This window comes from Cannabis sativa, chromosome 9 (assembly GCF_029168945.1).
Source record: "Cannabis sativa cultivar Pink pepper isolate KNU-18-1 chromosome 9, ASM2916894v1, whole genome shotgun sequence".
NCBI classification, from domain to species: Eukaryota; Viridiplantae; Streptophyta; class Magnoliopsida; order Rosales; family Cannabaceae; genus Cannabis; species Cannabis sativa.
This window is the reverse complement of record NC_083609.1, coordinates 40,105,462-40,121,720: the sequence shown is the minus strand read 5'-3', so window position 1 is coordinate 40,121,720 and position 16,259 is coordinate 40,105,462. Positions and strand designations below refer to the sequence as shown.

Sequence of the window (16,259 nt, the reverse complement as noted above, 5' to 3'; positions counted from 1 at the left end):
CTGCTTTACGTTTTGAATTTTCTGCGTCTAACAATGAAGCCGAGTATGAGGCTTTAATCGCAGGATTGAAACTTGCCCTTCAGATGAAAGTCGAGTATCTTCAGGCTTTTAGCGACTCCCAAATCGTGGTATGCCAGGTGAATGGAGAATACCTAGCAAGAGGCTGAAGATTGGTTAAATACTTAGCCATCGTTCGCGAAATAATGCAGAAGTTCAAAAATGTAGTTGTATCTCGAGTACCGCGTGCTCAAAATGACCACGCAGACGCATTGGCCCGTTTGGCCTCAACTAGAGAAGCCGAATTGCTCGATGTGATTCCAGTAGATGTACTGGCTCACCCAACCATAAATCGAGAAGCAATGATGGAGATAGATGATGTTCAGGAGATTACCTGGATGACTCCTATCCTCACATATCTTGAGAAGGGGCTCTTACCCGATGATAAAGTAGAGGCGAGAAAATTGCGACAGCGAGCTGCCCGTTATGTAATATATGACCAAAGGTTGTATCGCAGAAGTTTTAGTCAACCGCTTCTCAAATGTATTAGTGGAGAGGACTGTGGTTACATACTTCGTGAAGTACAGGAGGGGATTTGTGGCAATCATACCGGAGGTAATTCCCTTGCTTTAAAAATTATGCGGCAAGGGTATTACTGGCCAACATTGCGACAAGATGCTCTCGCGTTTGCATAGAGGTGTGATAGATGTCAGCGAATAGCCACTTACACCCACCAGCGTCCGAGTAACCTCCATTCTGTCACAAGTCCATGGCCCTTGGCAATATGGGGAATCGATTTAATCGGCGAGTTACCCAAAGGAAAAGGCAGAGTCAAATATGCTGTAGTCGCAGTTGATTACTTCACAAAGTGGGCCGAAGCCAAAGCACCCGCAACCATCACAGCAACGAAATTGCGCGAGTTTGTCTATACCTCCATCATTTGTCGTTTTGGTATTCCGCATAAACTCATTTTAGACAATGGAAAACAGTTTGACTGTAAAGAGTTGCGACAGCTATGCGACAATTTGGGGATTAAAAAGGCTTTTTCCGCAGTTGCTTACCCGCAGAGTAACGGACAAACTGAAGCCATTAATAAAATAATCAAACACACCATAAAAGGGAAACTAGAAGATCGCAAAGGAGCTTGGCCGGACGAGTTATCGCAAGTCCTATGGTCTTATAATACGACCCCTCGATCTACAACTGGCGAAACACCCTTCTCACTTTCTTACGGGTGCGAGGCCATGTTGCCAGTTGAAGTTGGGGCAGGTTCCCTACGAAGGGATATTTTCAACATCTCGCAGAACAACGAGAATCAGCTATTCTGCCTTGATCTTTTGGAGGAATAGCGTGACAAAGCGCACCTAAAAAATGCGGCTTACCAACAGCGAACTGCAAGATACTTTAACTCCGAAGTGAAAGTAAAAGCCCTGCGAGCAGGAGACTTGGTCCTTAGAAGAGTAATGCCAAACACCAAAAACCCGTCGCATGGGGTCTTTGGGGATAATTGGGAAGGACCATACGTCATCGCAGACAAAATTGGTGATGCAACGTATCGACTCGCAACACTCGATGGAACTGCGATTCCACGAGCATGGAATAGCGAGAGCTTGAAATTTTATTATCAATAGTACTTGCATTATTCGATTATGTTCACTCTTGTACTTATACTTAGATATTTTTCATTCAAAAGGGAAAAATCCTAAGTATAGGGGGGTATATATGCCCGAATGTACTATTGATTATATGAATGAAATTACTTGTTAAATTTTCAACCTGTTAAATTTTCAAAAGTTTTATCAGCTTTGTAAATATTCCTACTTATTACACCAAGCTGTAATTGAAGTCGCAAATATATATATAAAACGCGAGTACCCATGTACTGCGTAAATGTTAAAGGATAGTTATCTCCGCGAGGATATAAATTTGTCCAAAATAAAAAGAAATTTGTCCAAGTACAAAAGCGCGAGTACCCTTGTACCGCATATATAAAAAAAAAAAGAGAATTAAAAAACAACATAATAACTAAGCATCTGGAGCAGCAGGAGTAGTCTCATCCGGAGCAGTCTCATCCGCGACTTTGCTAATGACCTCGTTCTCGACTTCTTCAGCTTGTGCACCCTCAACCTCATCAAGAAGGTTCCCTCCCCCACCTTGGGTCTGAGTAGGCGACATGGCACGAAAAGCCTCAGCCATCTCAGCGGCTTCTGTTCCGAGAAGAGAAAAGTCAAAATCTGGAACTTTGGAAAGAGTGGTATAGATATAATCAGACACTGCCTGATCATATTGCTTCTTCCCATTCTCTTTCTCAGTCTCCAAATCGCGGGCCATCTCCATGATCGTTGCCTGCAATTTCTTGACCTCAAGCTCCGCCTGCTCCTTCGCCTTGCTAAGTTCTTCGAGCTCCTTCTCCTTGGCCTTGTTGAGTTCCTCGAGCTCCTTCTCCCTCCTCGCCACTTCTTGCTTCAGCTTTTTTATGTTCTCCTGAAACTGAGCATTTTGCCTCTTCAGCGAGTCGGCTTCCTTCGAAGGAGTAGCAGCAGCTTTTATGAACAGAGTCATCGACTGCGCGGCCAGCTCGGCAGAGCGCGTAACAAGATCCTCATAAGGAATCTCAGCCAGGAACTTCTCTTGCATGGCTAGGAAGTCGCGAGCTCGAACAGGTGGATCAATTACGACTTTCTTCCCCTTGTCCTGTGTGGTCTTGGCCAGCTTCTTGGAAGAGTCTGCGACAAGTGTAGCCATCGCATCGCTCTTCCTCTTTTGGGCGACAACCGGCGAAGTCGTCGTTGTTCCACCCTTCGGTTTGATCTTCAGGACAGGGGCAGACTTCAGAAAAGTCATATCTACGAAGATAAATGAAAGATAAGTATAAGTCAAACCCTACCTATCAGTTTATAACAAGAGATGAATTACCTGAAATTTGTCGAGGAGTTTGCTTAGAAAGGCGTTTGTCTATTCGCTCTTGTTGCCTCTCGGATGGTTCTTTGTACACCGGCTCCCTTTGAAGACTTGCGTTCTCAGGAATCAGCTGATGTTCTCGCAACTTCGCAGTTGTACACAGTAATCGCCAGTCGCGATCTTGTACTGGAAGGCTCCCGAGGATTTCAGCTGTCTCTCTGCTAGTCGCGTCAAGGGTCGGTCGAACTGGTCTATCTGCGATAACAACAAAGAGCGAGTAAGCAAAAGATCTCAAAAATAATGCAGAAAATGTCTAAGTTAAAAAATACGCGACATACTAGGTCTGCGATTAAAGTCAGTCCTAATCCCAGGGACTTTAAAGACATAAAACCACTTCGATTTCCAATCCCCCATGTTCGACACCATTCCTTCAACTCCGTTGATTTCAGAAGTCGCCCATTTGCTAAAGCAGTAGAAGCCATTATGAAGACCTATGCTTTTTATGTCGTAGAAATAGCTGAACTCTTCTACTGAGGGAGCCCTATGGACATACTCCATATACATCGCATAGAAGGCTAGGGCAGTGCAGTAGCTGTTTGGAGTTAGCTGAAAAGGCGATACATCATATCGCCTGAGAATAGCTACGATGAAGGGGTGAAAGGGGACCGATACCCCACACCGAAGGATGGGTATTGAGACTACCACATCCTCTGTAGGAATGATCGCAGGGTTAGTGAACGGAAGATGCGCTCTCTGAGATGGCTTAGGTCGCTGAAACGCGAGTCGCATCAAATTTAACCTCACAAAGGTGGTGAAGTCTGATTTGGAAACTCTCGAGCTTAAATCCTCACACGCGAAGGGCTCATTCAGCTGGGAATCGTCGACCGAATCTGTCCCACTCCCTTCCGCCTCCTCCTCTTCCTCACCTGACTCGCGAACTGGAGTCGTCCATTCATCGTCCATCTCCTCGACCTCGATGTCAGGAGCATGCCTTGAGTGTATAAGGTAGTCGCGTGCCGACACCGTGGACTCGCTGTCTCGAATATCGATGGTCCCAGGTTCTGCGTGTTCTTGCACAATCTTTTCGATGTCCACAGAAGACATCGGACCTAGCTCTATTGGAGCGGCCTCCTCTTCGGAAAGCGAAGTGGGGAGAAAACTGTCCTCCTCCTGGTCAGCTTCACCGTCGAATGCACGGCCTCCGGAGCCGAGCTGTTGGCTATCCGACAAATCGCTCATCTGAAAGATAGAAGATCTTTTCAGCGTGATGGATGTGTGAAAAGCCAAGTAAGTGATCTCACCCGTATTAGATTATAAAGTCGCACTCAATAGAATGGTCAGCCTCCTTGCGAATACTGACCATCCCCTCAATATGCGAGAAGGGATAAAACTTTCTTGGGCGAGTAATTCACGCATCCTGGGCCAAGCGGTATACCTCCAGAAACGGTTGGGAGTTTCCCAGTGACTCAAGGGGTATGCGTTTTCGAGCATAACCCTGAAGTTACTGGGAGACCCCCACCGTTCCGAGACTACCTATCAGCCAAAGAGTACGATCATTTGAGTGTCATCGCATATTGCAAATGGCTGGGTGTACCTCGGTATCTCAAGGGGCATATAATCGCATATATGACCATTAGAATACTGAGATACACCCACCATTTGGAACGGCGATTGATACCCTTGCAACTCAGCCCGCGACAAAAAAAAAAAAAATCCTAAAAGATCTAGCTAACAGTCAAATGAAAGTAAATCTTGGCAATCCGCGAGTATTCAAGTTGTTCATCTGAATACCAGCGAATATTCAAGTTGTTCATCTGAATATCCGCGAGTATTCAAGACGTAAAACAGTGCCTATGTATTGTGTGCGGTTATGTCAGTTTACAGGTCATATTCTATGAATTTACCCAGGTTTCTTACCTAAAACACATAGCCTCATAAGCACATACAAGCATACATTCCTAAAAAGCCTCTAAAATACCCGAACCCAGAAAGTAAAGCATTTTTTCTCCAAAGAGAAAACGAAAATGCAATGACTTGAAAACTAACCTTTAGTTCTGATTTCTGCGATTGCTCTCGATCACTTCTGAGATTGAGAATATTGTAGAAAGAGTGGTAGAAAATCTGGAAATGGGTTTTTGAAGTCTCTGTAATGGAGGGAAGGAGGAAGTTAAGAACAAGAGGGAAAAATGGAAGTTTTGATTCGTATAAAAGGGTTTAAATACCCATATCCGTTATTAATTGGGATTACGACACGTGGCAATCAGAATGCCTAAGGTCGCCCAATCTAACGGCCAACGATGGCCACGCCTACACAAAAACCGAGGAGTTTTGTGACGTGGCACCATAAATGCAATAAAAAGTAATAATTACAGCCGTCATTTTTTGAAACCCTCGACGGGACAACCAAAGGGTCACCTCCTCGTGACAACCTTTCACCTGTCTCTCGAGTAATAGTTTCCCTCAGTGACCGCTCCTGTCACGTCGCGAAACTAGGGGCATGTGTTATAGTGAGATTTCTCTCACCTAGAAACTCGAGACAAGACTCCCATTTAAAGGACACGTATATTCATATTCCCAATGGAAGCTGAAATGTCCATAAGGGGCTCCTCGAAATTTGATCCTCGCTAGGATAGAGCCAACGAGGTCTTGCGAGTACGACCAAAGTCGGATCGCGTAATTCGCGAGGAGAGTATGGATCCAACTCGCATATGTCGGGACATATGCGAGTATCCTCCCTATACTTCTGCGAAAGCATAGAGATCAACTCTCTATGGTGCGATCTGGTCCCAACGACCCAATAGCCTTGATAAACCGCTATAGGCTCGCATGTCTAGGTTCTATCAGCTCGATATGCGAGGTCTACAAGAGGCGATTGTTTAAGGACTCGGACAGTCCAAACGTAATAATAACCTTGCGAGCTCAACAAACGGAACATGAACAGTCAACTCGCAGATGTGGAAGACGCATACGTTGATGGACTTAGTAACTGTCACTCATTTATTAATGTTAACGTTGTTTGGGTTTAATTATTACAATTCAATATGTAAATAATGGATTAACAATGAATGTGATCCTTATGTAACCGATTGGACACCTACTTTGTATATAAAGGGGTGATCCACCATGAAAAGGGGGACTACGAATCCTTTCCTACAGTGGACTAAGCAGATCACAATCTGACTGAACCACTATAATTCTTTGTCTTATTGATATTTCCAGCTTTGTTGATTGTTCTTGCATTCCCAGTCGAGTACTCGCCATTCTAGGTCGAATACTCGCACCTGTCACTTCTCTGAAAATTCTCTTTTTATATTAATTAAATAATACATTTTGGTGTTGCGAAATTCACTCGCCAACAAGCTCATTATTTAAATTGAGTTGTATTTTCTTTGATTCTCTTTATTTAATTTATTTATTTTAAATATATATTTATTTAAAATTTCTAATTTAGAATGAAAAATTCTAAATATAAATTTTAATTTAATATTTATAAATTTTACTTAGATGGATATGAAAATAACATGAATTATTTCCATCTTAGTAATAATTTCCAATAAATATTTAGAAAAATATTCAATTTAAGTTGTTACAAAATTAATTTAAATTAATTTACAACTCAAATTTAAATCAATTTAAGAATACAATTTTCAAAAAATGCATATTAAAATAAAAAATAAATCCTGGAAAAATTATTCTAATTTAATGTTGGCCCAAAATTAATTAATAAAATTAATTTACAACAAAAAATATAATTTTCCTATTTAATTAAATATATATAAGAAAAATTTCAAATATTTAAGTATGATGATGAAAATCAACTTAAATATTAATTTTCTATTTAATTAAATACACTAGAAAAATACGTCAAGCATTTTCCTTTGACTAATTAATTCAATTTCTAATAATATACTTTTAATTCAATTTATTTTAAATTAATCAATAAATAAAAAAAATATTGATTTAAGTTGGTCCAAAATTAAAATAAATAATTTACAACTTTAATATATTTTTCAAATAAAATTCGAAATTCCAGCATTTAAGAAATGCAATTTCGAAATTTGATTAATAAAATAAAGAAAAACTATATTTTGAAAATTATTTAAATTTAGTTGAAAAAAAAAATTTCAACTAAAAATAATTTTCTATTTAATTAAGTGTCATGAAAAAAAAATATTTAAGTATGATGATGAGAATCAACTTAGATATTTAATTTTCAAGCTAATTAAATTCAAGAAATAAATAATTAAGTGTAGAGAAGGCTTAATTATTAATCTCTAGTTTAATACTAGGAAAAAATATACTTAAAATAAATTGTACCAAAATTAATTATTTAAATAATTAATTTCACAACGTATAATATTTTCCTATTTAATATTAGAAATAATAAGTAGTCTAGAAATAACTATCTAGAAAATATCTTATTTGACTAAGTATCTTTTCCACAAAATTTGAAAAAATATCTAATTTACTTTGCATTAGAAAAAATCTTGAACCTAAATATTTTTCAAATTTAAATTTAATTAAATATCAAAAATTAAGTTGTAACCACTTAATTTGAAAATATTCCATTTTACGTTAATATTCGAAAAGATATTAACTTAAAAATATCTAAAATATTCCATTTTAAGTTAATATTCGAAAAGATATTAACCTAAAAAATATCTAAAGAATCTTAATAACCAATGCCTCAAATTCCTCAACTTAATTTTGAAATTTGAAATTCAAAAGATATTCAGATTTAAGTTGGTTAGTTGAAGATAACTAAATATAAACTTAAATAGGAATATTTAATGAAAAATTTAAATTAAGCTCTAGAAAGAATCTAGATGGTTATTGTAAAGCCCGCTTAGTTAATTTGGAAATTAGCAGTTTTTTATGTTTAATTATGAAATTATTTATAGCTATTTAAATAATTTATTACTGTTATTTATGGAATTCAGAAATGCATGATTATGTCATCAGCAGTTTTTATATTTCGCATTTCCGATGTCCGGTATTTTGGAACTCGGCGTTTGGCTCAGTAGAAATCACAACTTAGTATGTTAGTATTTGGGGACGGGTTTAGACATTGGGAATGTCGGGAATGGCCGGGAATTTAGAATGTCCCAAAAATACCCCTTTAGTATGATTTATGTGGTTTTATGGTGGAGGGGCAAAATGGTCTTTTTGCCCCATTAGTATTTTGTCTTATGTGATTTATTAAATGGAAATTAAATGTTATTTGTTTATTTTTAGTTGGCTGAAATGAAGTGTGACAAGTGGGTATTTATGTTTTATTCTTTCATTTTTTACAAAAATTAGACTAAGTGTTGAAAATAGAATTTTTTCAAAGAAAACACTCTCCTTTCTCTCTCTCTCTTTTCGACCAAGGCTTGGCTGTGCAAGGGCTGGGTTTCGCTTGGTGATTTCAAGTGGTTTAGCTAGATCAAAGTGAATTTTCATTGAGGTAATTCTTGTCTTGCTTTTTCTAATTAGTTTTCTTGAGATTTTTATGAAATTGGATGAAATGCATGCATGATTTTGGTATCTGTTGTTGCTGTGATTTTGTTGTTGATTTATGTGGTTTAAAGCATGCTAATTGAAGTTAAATTGGGCTGTGTTAAAGCATGTTAGTTAGGTTGTTCAAGCTTTTAGTTTTTATGTGAAAAAGTTGTGAATTTTTCAAGGAAATGGTTCTTTTTGTTCTGTGAAGTTGCTGGATGTTCTTGTGCGTTTTCAGAGGTGTTATTATGCTTAGTTAAGTAGAATTAACTAGGTTTGGATGCATGTTAGTGGATTTAACCAAGTTTGAGTTTTTCGAACTCAAAGCTTGGTCTTTAATGGTGAATTTTGCCTCTGTGTTTTTTGGGTGGTTTTGAGGCCTTAGATTTGTTCTTTAGGGTGTTTAGAACAGGTCTGGAAAGTTTGGTACCAATTGGGGTTGAATTGGTCGAGTTATGAATTTTTGAAGTTGCTGCCTGCGAGGAACCGGAATTCCGGTTGTGCATCCGGAATTCCGGATGGGGGTCCTGAATTTCCCAGAACCGGAATTCCGGTTGGGCAACCGGTCTACCGGTTGGGGGATTTTTCAGAACCCTAGTTTTCCTCGTTTTTATGTTTTTAGGGGTATTGCCATGCTTTTTATCGATAGGGAAACTTTTAGTTCCAAGTTTTAGTCCCCGGAAAGTGATTTAGCGTGTCACTTATAGCGTTGTGATTTTTATGGTTTAGGAGCCGATGTCCGCCGCTCAGCTTCAGTTCCAGTCAGGTTGACTGGCACACCTGAAATCGGAATCCAGGTAAGATTAGTATAACAGTATGCATATGTAGATTACATGTTTAGCGTGCATGTAGGAAGCCTGCTAGATTACATTAGTTATGTATTTAGGCTTCGAACCATCCAACCCTGTCACGTCGGTACAGGCTGGAGTATGACCAGCAGCCGGAGTATGACCGGTTCGACCGATCAGGCTGACACTTGGTTGGTGGTTCAGTGCTATTGACCTATCCCGTCGGTACAGGCTGGAGTATGACCAGCAGCCGGAGTATGACCGGTTCGACCGATCAGGAGGATACTTGTCAATAGTACCGTCCCCTGAACGTTCAAAACTCAGTACCATGTTGGACATGGCAGTAGTAGCTCAGTACCATGTTGGACATGGCAGTAGTGGGACTCAGTATCGTGTTGGACACGGCAGTTAGTTTTATGTATGATATTATTATGCTTTTCTTACTGAGTCTGTCGACTCACAGTTTATGTTCATGTGTAGGTAAAGGCAAGGCTATAGCTGATGGACCGTGAGCGAGCTTATGAGATTGTACATGTCGGGGCGGTTAGGCCTGGAGCGTACGATCCTCGGGACAGCAAGGCTGAGTTTTTTTGTAACTGGTCGTTAGACGACTTTATTTTGATGTAAAAGTTAAACAGTTAAAACGTTTGTAAATGATTTTATAAATCGGGATCCCGAGACTTTTATAATATGGTTTATAAGTTTAATTAAAAAGCAAAATTTTAATTAATCACGTTTTTCCATAAACCTCGTTGATTAGCAACGAGCTGCACAGTACGTTTAAAAATCACGTAATACGCCTAAGATAGTTAGGGTGTTACAATTTGGTATCAGAGCCGCCAGGTTGTCTTCCGAAGATCGTCACGACATGTACAATCATCATCAGCAGTTAGCTCGGTTCACGGTTCAGTAAGCCTTTATTGCTTTAGTAGTTTATTTTATTCAGTTATGAAAAAGAAAAGCCTGTTAGGAAGCATGTTAGTAGCCTGATAGTAGAATAGGCGCATGTTTCATTTCTAATTTCCAAATTAAGCGGCATTAGTAAGCTCGCCTTGAATACGACCTGATATGCCAACTCTTGGTTTCGCAGGCGGTTCTAACTAGATGGACGCCAGGCGGACTACCAGGAGTCAGGGCAACTCCGTAGGGTCGAATCAGGGACAGGGAGCTCAGTTTCCCCCACCTGCTAGGGGCCGAGGTAGAGGTCCCCGAGGCAGGGCTCGTGGCCGGGGTGATGAGAACCCGCCACAGGCTGCCCAGGCTCCCCCAGCCGATCAGGGAGCCCCGAACTGGGAGTTACGGTTTGCGGAGATGCAAGCCCGGATCGAAGAACAAGACCTCGAGATCCAGAGGTTGAGACAGCAGGGTGCTCCTGCAGTTCCAGTGCCTATAGTACCAGTGGCACCTGCCCCTGCTGCCCAGGCCGAGATAGTGGTGGCGGCCCATAGATTGGAACCTTTGTATGAGCGGTTCCGGAAGCAAGCACCTCCGGTATTCCTGGGAGGTCCGGATGTAATGAAAGCCGAGCAGTGGCTGACGGTGATTACCAGAATCCTGAATTTCATGGGTGTCACCGGTAACGACAGAGTGGTGTGCGCCACGTTTCAGTTCCAGGAGGACGCCCTGGTATGGTGGGACATGGTGTCTCAGATCCATGACGTCACCACCATGACCTGGGAAAGGTTCCAGGAACTCTTCAACGCGAAATATTACAATGAGGCGGTCAGAAGCGCCAAGAGGAAAGAGTTCGTTCACCTGACCCAGCGGGAGAACATGAGCGTCACTGAGTATACTACTCAGTTCGATCGGTTGGCGAGGTTAGCCTCGGGAATTGTGCCGACCGACTTCAGCAAGAAGGAGAAGTACTTGGACGGGTTGAATCCCAAGATCAGGCATGACCTGATGATCACCACCGACGACAGCACCACCTATGCTCAGATGGTGGAGAAGGCACTGCGAGCTGAGGGCGCAGTGGGGTGTATGTCAGAATCAGCCAGTACTCCGGTGAGTGGCGGAGCTCCTACCCCTCCTGCATCAGGCTATAGCAGGGGGAGTAGTGGTTCGGCCATTGATCAGAGGAAGAGGGCACCCACTGCTTCCGGCGGCTCGAGTAAGAACAAGAGGTTCCGGGGGAACCAGAACCGAGGGAGTCGTCCTGGTGGTAATGAGACCCGATTCTCCTACCCCGAGTGCCCTAGCTGCAAGAGGCACCATCGGGGTGAGTGCAAAGGTCAGGGATGCTTTCATTGTGGCATGCCCGGACACTTCAAGAGGGAATGTCCCCAGCTCCGACCAGAGGCACCGAGAGCTCCAGCGATACCCACTCCAGCCAGGGTGTTCGCTATCACGCAGGCTGATGCAGATGCCAGCCCATCAGTTGTTACAGGTCAGCTTTTTATTAACAACTCACTTTATTCAGTGTTGTTTGATTCTGGAGCTACACATTCTTATGTAGCGGCCAGGGTCTTTAGTAAGTTGGGTAGACCCTTTGATAGATATGAATCAGGGTTTGGAACCCTGTTACCTGGCGGAGAATAGGTTATCTCCAATAGGTGGATTAGGTCTATGCCGATCAGGATAGATGGTAGAGAGTTAAGCGCTGATCTGATAGAGATGAGCTTAGTCGAATTTGATATTATTTTAGGAATGGATTTCCTATCTAAATATTCGGCGAGCATTGACTGTAAGAGGAAGATGGTGGTCTTCCAACCGGAAAGTGAAGAACCGTTTGTATTTGTGGGTTTGGTTCAGGGATCTCGGATCCCGGTGATCTCGACTATGTCAGTGAGAGAATTATTGCACGGCGGGTGCTTAGGGTTTCTGTCCGTGGTGGTGGACACCACTCGGCCAGACACCATTCGGCCAGAGGACATCAGAGTGGTTCGGGAATTTTTGGACGTTTTTCCCGAAGAACTTCCAGGGTTACCACCTCAGCGGGAGATTGACTTCGTGATTGACTTGGCACCAGGGGTGGATCCGGTTTCCAAAGCCCCGTATAGGATGGCTCCGACGAACTTAAGGAACCGAAGATTCAGCTCCAAGGGTTGCTTGACATAGGGTTCATTCGGCCCAGTGTGTCACCACAGGAGCCCCGGTTTTGTTTGTCAAGAAGAAGGATGGATCTATGAGGATGTGCATCGACTACAGGGAATTGAACAAGCTGACGGTGAAGAATAAATATCCATTACCTAGGATCGATGACTTGTTCGATCAGCTTCAGGGGAAGACGGTCTTTTCTAAGATTGATCTCCGTTCGGGTTATCATCAGTTGAGAATCCGAGAGGAGGACATTCCGAAGACGGCTTTCCGCACTAGGTATGGACACTACGAGTTTCTGGTTATGTCATTCGGACTAACCAATGCTCCTGCAGCATTCATGGACCTGATGAATAGAGTATTCAAGGATTTCCTCGATACCTGTGTGATTGTGTTTATCGACGACATCCTCGTGTACTCTCAGTCAGAAGAGGAGCATGAGTTACATCTTCAGATGGTACTGCAACGACTTCGAGAACATAAGCTCTACGCCAAGTTCAAGAAATGTGAGTTCTGGTTGTCTCAGGTGTCCTTCCTAGGGCACATTGTGAGTAAAGATGGGATCAAGGTGGATCCCGGGAAGATTGAATCCGTCAGGGATTGGCCGAGACCGAAGACAGTGACAGAGATCAGAAGCTTCGTGGGATTAGCTGGGTACTACCGTAGGTTCGTGGAGGGGTTCTCCAAAATTTCAATGCCCCTAACCGAGCTTACAAAGAAGAATCGCCGATTTATACCGGTCGGATAAATGCGAAGCTAGTTTTCGTGAGCCGAAACGAGAGGTTGATTACTGCTCCGGTACTAGCTTTGCCTTCGGACAAGGAGAAGTTCGTAGTCTACTGTGACGCATCCAAACAGGGTTTGGGGTGCGTATTGATGCAAGCCGATCGGGTTATCGCTTATGCCTCCCGTCAGTTAAAGGATTATGAACAGCGATACCCGACTCATGATTTAGAATTGGCCGCAGTGGTTTTTGCACTGAAGATTTGGCGGCATTACCTTTATGGGGAGAAGTGCGAGATCTATACCGACCATAAAAGTCTCAAGTATTTCTTTACTCAGAAAGATTTGAATATGAGACAAAGGCGTTGGTTGGAATTAGTGAAGGATTACGATTGCGAGATCCTCTATCATCCCGGAAAAGCCAATGTAGTGGCTGATGCCCTGAGCAGGAAGGGTCCCGGGCAAGTAGCTAGCGTGGTTCAGATCTCACCTCAGCTAGCAGAGGATATGGTTAGATCCAGCATTGAGTTTGTGGTAGGTCAGCTTCACAACTTGACGCTGCAATCTGATCTGTTGGAAAGAATAAAAGTCGCTCAGATGACAGATCCGGAGTTAGTGAAAATCCGAGATGAGGTATTGGCTGGTCAAGCCAAAGACTTTTCAGTGCCAGACAGTGGGATGCTTTTGTATAAAGCCAGGGTTTGTGTTCCGAACAGTGTGGAATTGAGAAACGAGATCTTTGAGGAGGCTCATTCTACTCCATATTCTCTGCATCCCGGCACCACCAAGATGTACCAAGATTTGAAACCGTACTTCTGGTGGAACGGTATGAAGAAGAATTTGGTAGAATTCGTATCGAGATGCCTCACTTGTCAGCAGATCAAGGCTGAACATCAGAGACCAGCAGGGTTGTTGCAGCCTCTAACCCTACCAGAATGGAAATGGGAGGATATTACGATGGATTTTGTGGTCGGGTTACCTAGGACCACGGGTATGTATGATTCCATCTGGGTAGTGGTGGATCGATTTACGAAATCTGCTCATTTTCTGCTGGTTAGAACAACATTTTCAGTGGATCAGTTGGCAGAACTGTACGTCAGAGAGATAGTGAGACTTCACGGAGTACCGAAGTCTATAGTTTCAGACAGGGATCCGAAGTTCACCTCCAAATTTTGGCAAAGTTTGCAACGGGCAATGGGTACAAAGCTAAAATTCAGTACAGCATTCCATCCTCAGACAGATGGTCAGTCCGAAAGGACAATTCAGATATTGGAGGATATGTTGAGAGCCTGTGTTATGGACTTTGAGGGTTCATGGAGTAAGTATCTACCATTGATAGAATTCTCTTACAACAACAGTTATCAGAGTACGATAGGGATGGCTCCCTATGAACTGTTGTACGGTAGGAAATGTAGATCCCCTATCCACTGGGATGAGACAGGGGAGAGGAAATACCTAGTTCCAGAGTCAGTTCAGCGGACCAATGAGGCAATAGAAAAGATAAAAGCTATAATGCTTGCCTCACAGAGCAGACAGAAGAGTTACGCAGATCCGAAACGTAGAGATGTTGAGTTCCAAGTAGGGGAACATGTATTTTTACGGGTATCTCCGATGAAGGGGATTAAACGTTTCGGGAAAAGAGGCAAGTTATGCCCTAGATTTACAGGACCTTTCGAGATTCTCGAGAAGATAGGTCAAGTGGCATATCGGTTAGCATTGCCTCCAGCCTTATCAGCAGTGCACAACGTATTCCATGTCTCAATGTTGAGAAAATACGTTTCAGACCCCTCTCATATACTCAGTTATGAGAGTCTTCAGCTTCAGCCAGACATGTCATATGAGGAACAGCCAGTGCAGATCCTGGATAGAAAGGATAAAGTCCTTCGGATTAAGACCATAGCATTGGTCAAGGTTCTCTGGAGAAACAGCAAGGTGGAGGAAGCCACCTGGGAGCTAGAGTCAGATATGAGAGCTCACTATCCAGAGTTATTCAGGTTAGATTTCGGGGACGAAATCCTTTTAAGGGGGGAATAGTTGTAAAGCCCGCTTAGTTAATTTGGAAATTAGCAGTTGTTTATGTTTAATTATGAAATTATTTATAGCTATTTAAATAATTTATTACTGTTATTTATGGAATTCAGAAATGCATGATTATGTCATCAGCAGTTTTTATATTTCGCATTTCCGGTGTCCGGTATTTTGGAACTCGGCGTTTGGCTCAGTAGAAATCACAACTTGGTATGTTAGTATTTGGGGACGGGTTTAGACATTGGGAATGTCGGGAATGGCCGGGAATTTAGAATGTCCCAAAAATACCCCTTTAGTATGATTTATGTGGCTTTATGGTGGAGGGGCAAAATGGTCTTTTTGCCCCATTAGTATTTTGTCTTATGTGATTTATTAAATGGAAATTAAATGTTATTTGTTTATTTTTAGTTGGCTGAAATGAAGTGTGATAAGTGGGTATTTATGTTTTATTCTTTCATTTTTTACAAAAATTAGACTAAGTGTTGAAAATAGAATTTTTTCAAAGAAAACACTCTCCTTTCTCTCTCTCTCTTTTCGGCCAAGGCTTGGCTGTGCAAGGGCTGGGTTTTGCTTGGTGATTTCAAGTGGTTTAGCTAGATCAAAGTGAATTTTCATTGAGGTAATTCTTGTCTTGCTTTTTCTAATTAGTTTTCTTGAGATTTTTATGAAATTGGATGAAATGCATGCATGATTTTGGTATATGTTGCTGCTGTGATTTTGTTGTTGATTTATGTGGTTTAAAGCATGCTAATTGAAGTTAAATTGGGCTGTGTTAAAGCATGTTAGTTAGGTTGTTCAAGCTTTTAGTTTTTATGTGAAAAAGTTGTGAATTTTTGAAAGAAATGGTTCTTTTTGTTCTGTGAAGTTGCTGGATGTTCTTGTGCGTTTTCAGAGGTGTTATTATGCTTAGTTAAGTAGAATTAACTAGGTTTGGATGCATGTTAGTGGATTTAACCAAGTTTGAGTTTTGGAACTCAAAGCTTGGTCTTTAATGGTGAATTTTGCCTCTGTGTTTTCTGGGTGGTTTTGAGGACTTAGATTTGTTCTTTAGGGTGTTTAGAACAGGTCTGGAAAGTTTGGTACCAATTGGGGTTGAATTGGTCGAGTTATGAATTTTTGTAGTTGCTGCCTGCGAGGAACCGGAATTCCGGATGGGGGTCCTGAATTTCCCAGAACCGGAATTCCGGTTGGGCAACCGGTCTACCGGTTGGGGGATTTTTCAGAACCCTAGTTTTCCTCGTTTTTATGTTTTTAGGGGTATTGCCATGCTTTTTATCGATAGGGAAACTTTTAGTTCCAAGTTTT

General features: G+C 41.8%; 1 protein-coding gene across 1 annotated transcript; it reads right to left on the bottom strand.

Annotated features, from left to right (window-relative positions):
- Window positions 1–1,792: 1,792 nt before the first annotated feature.
- LOC133031293 (uncharacterized) lies at window positions 1,793–3,028 on the bottom strand. Its single transcript, XM_061104772.1, has 2 exons — window positions 2,914–3,028; window positions 1,793–2,843 (listed from the first exon to the last, which is right to left on the bottom strand). The coding sequence occupies exon 2, from the start codon at window positions 2,839–2,841 to the stop codon at window positions 2,023–2,025; it is 819 nt and encodes a 272-aa protein (XP_060960755.1). The 5' UTR covers window positions 2,842–2,843; window positions 2,914–3,028; the 3' UTR covers window positions 1,793–2,022.
- Between the last annotated feature and the right edge of the window lie 13,231 nt (window positions 3,029–16,259).

What these genes read in the sequence shown, in the direction of transcription:
- LOC133031293 (XM_061104772.1), bottom strand. Translation starts at nt 2,841, where the DNA reads ATGACTTTTCTGAAGTCTGCCCCTGTCCTGAAGATCAAACCGAAGGGT.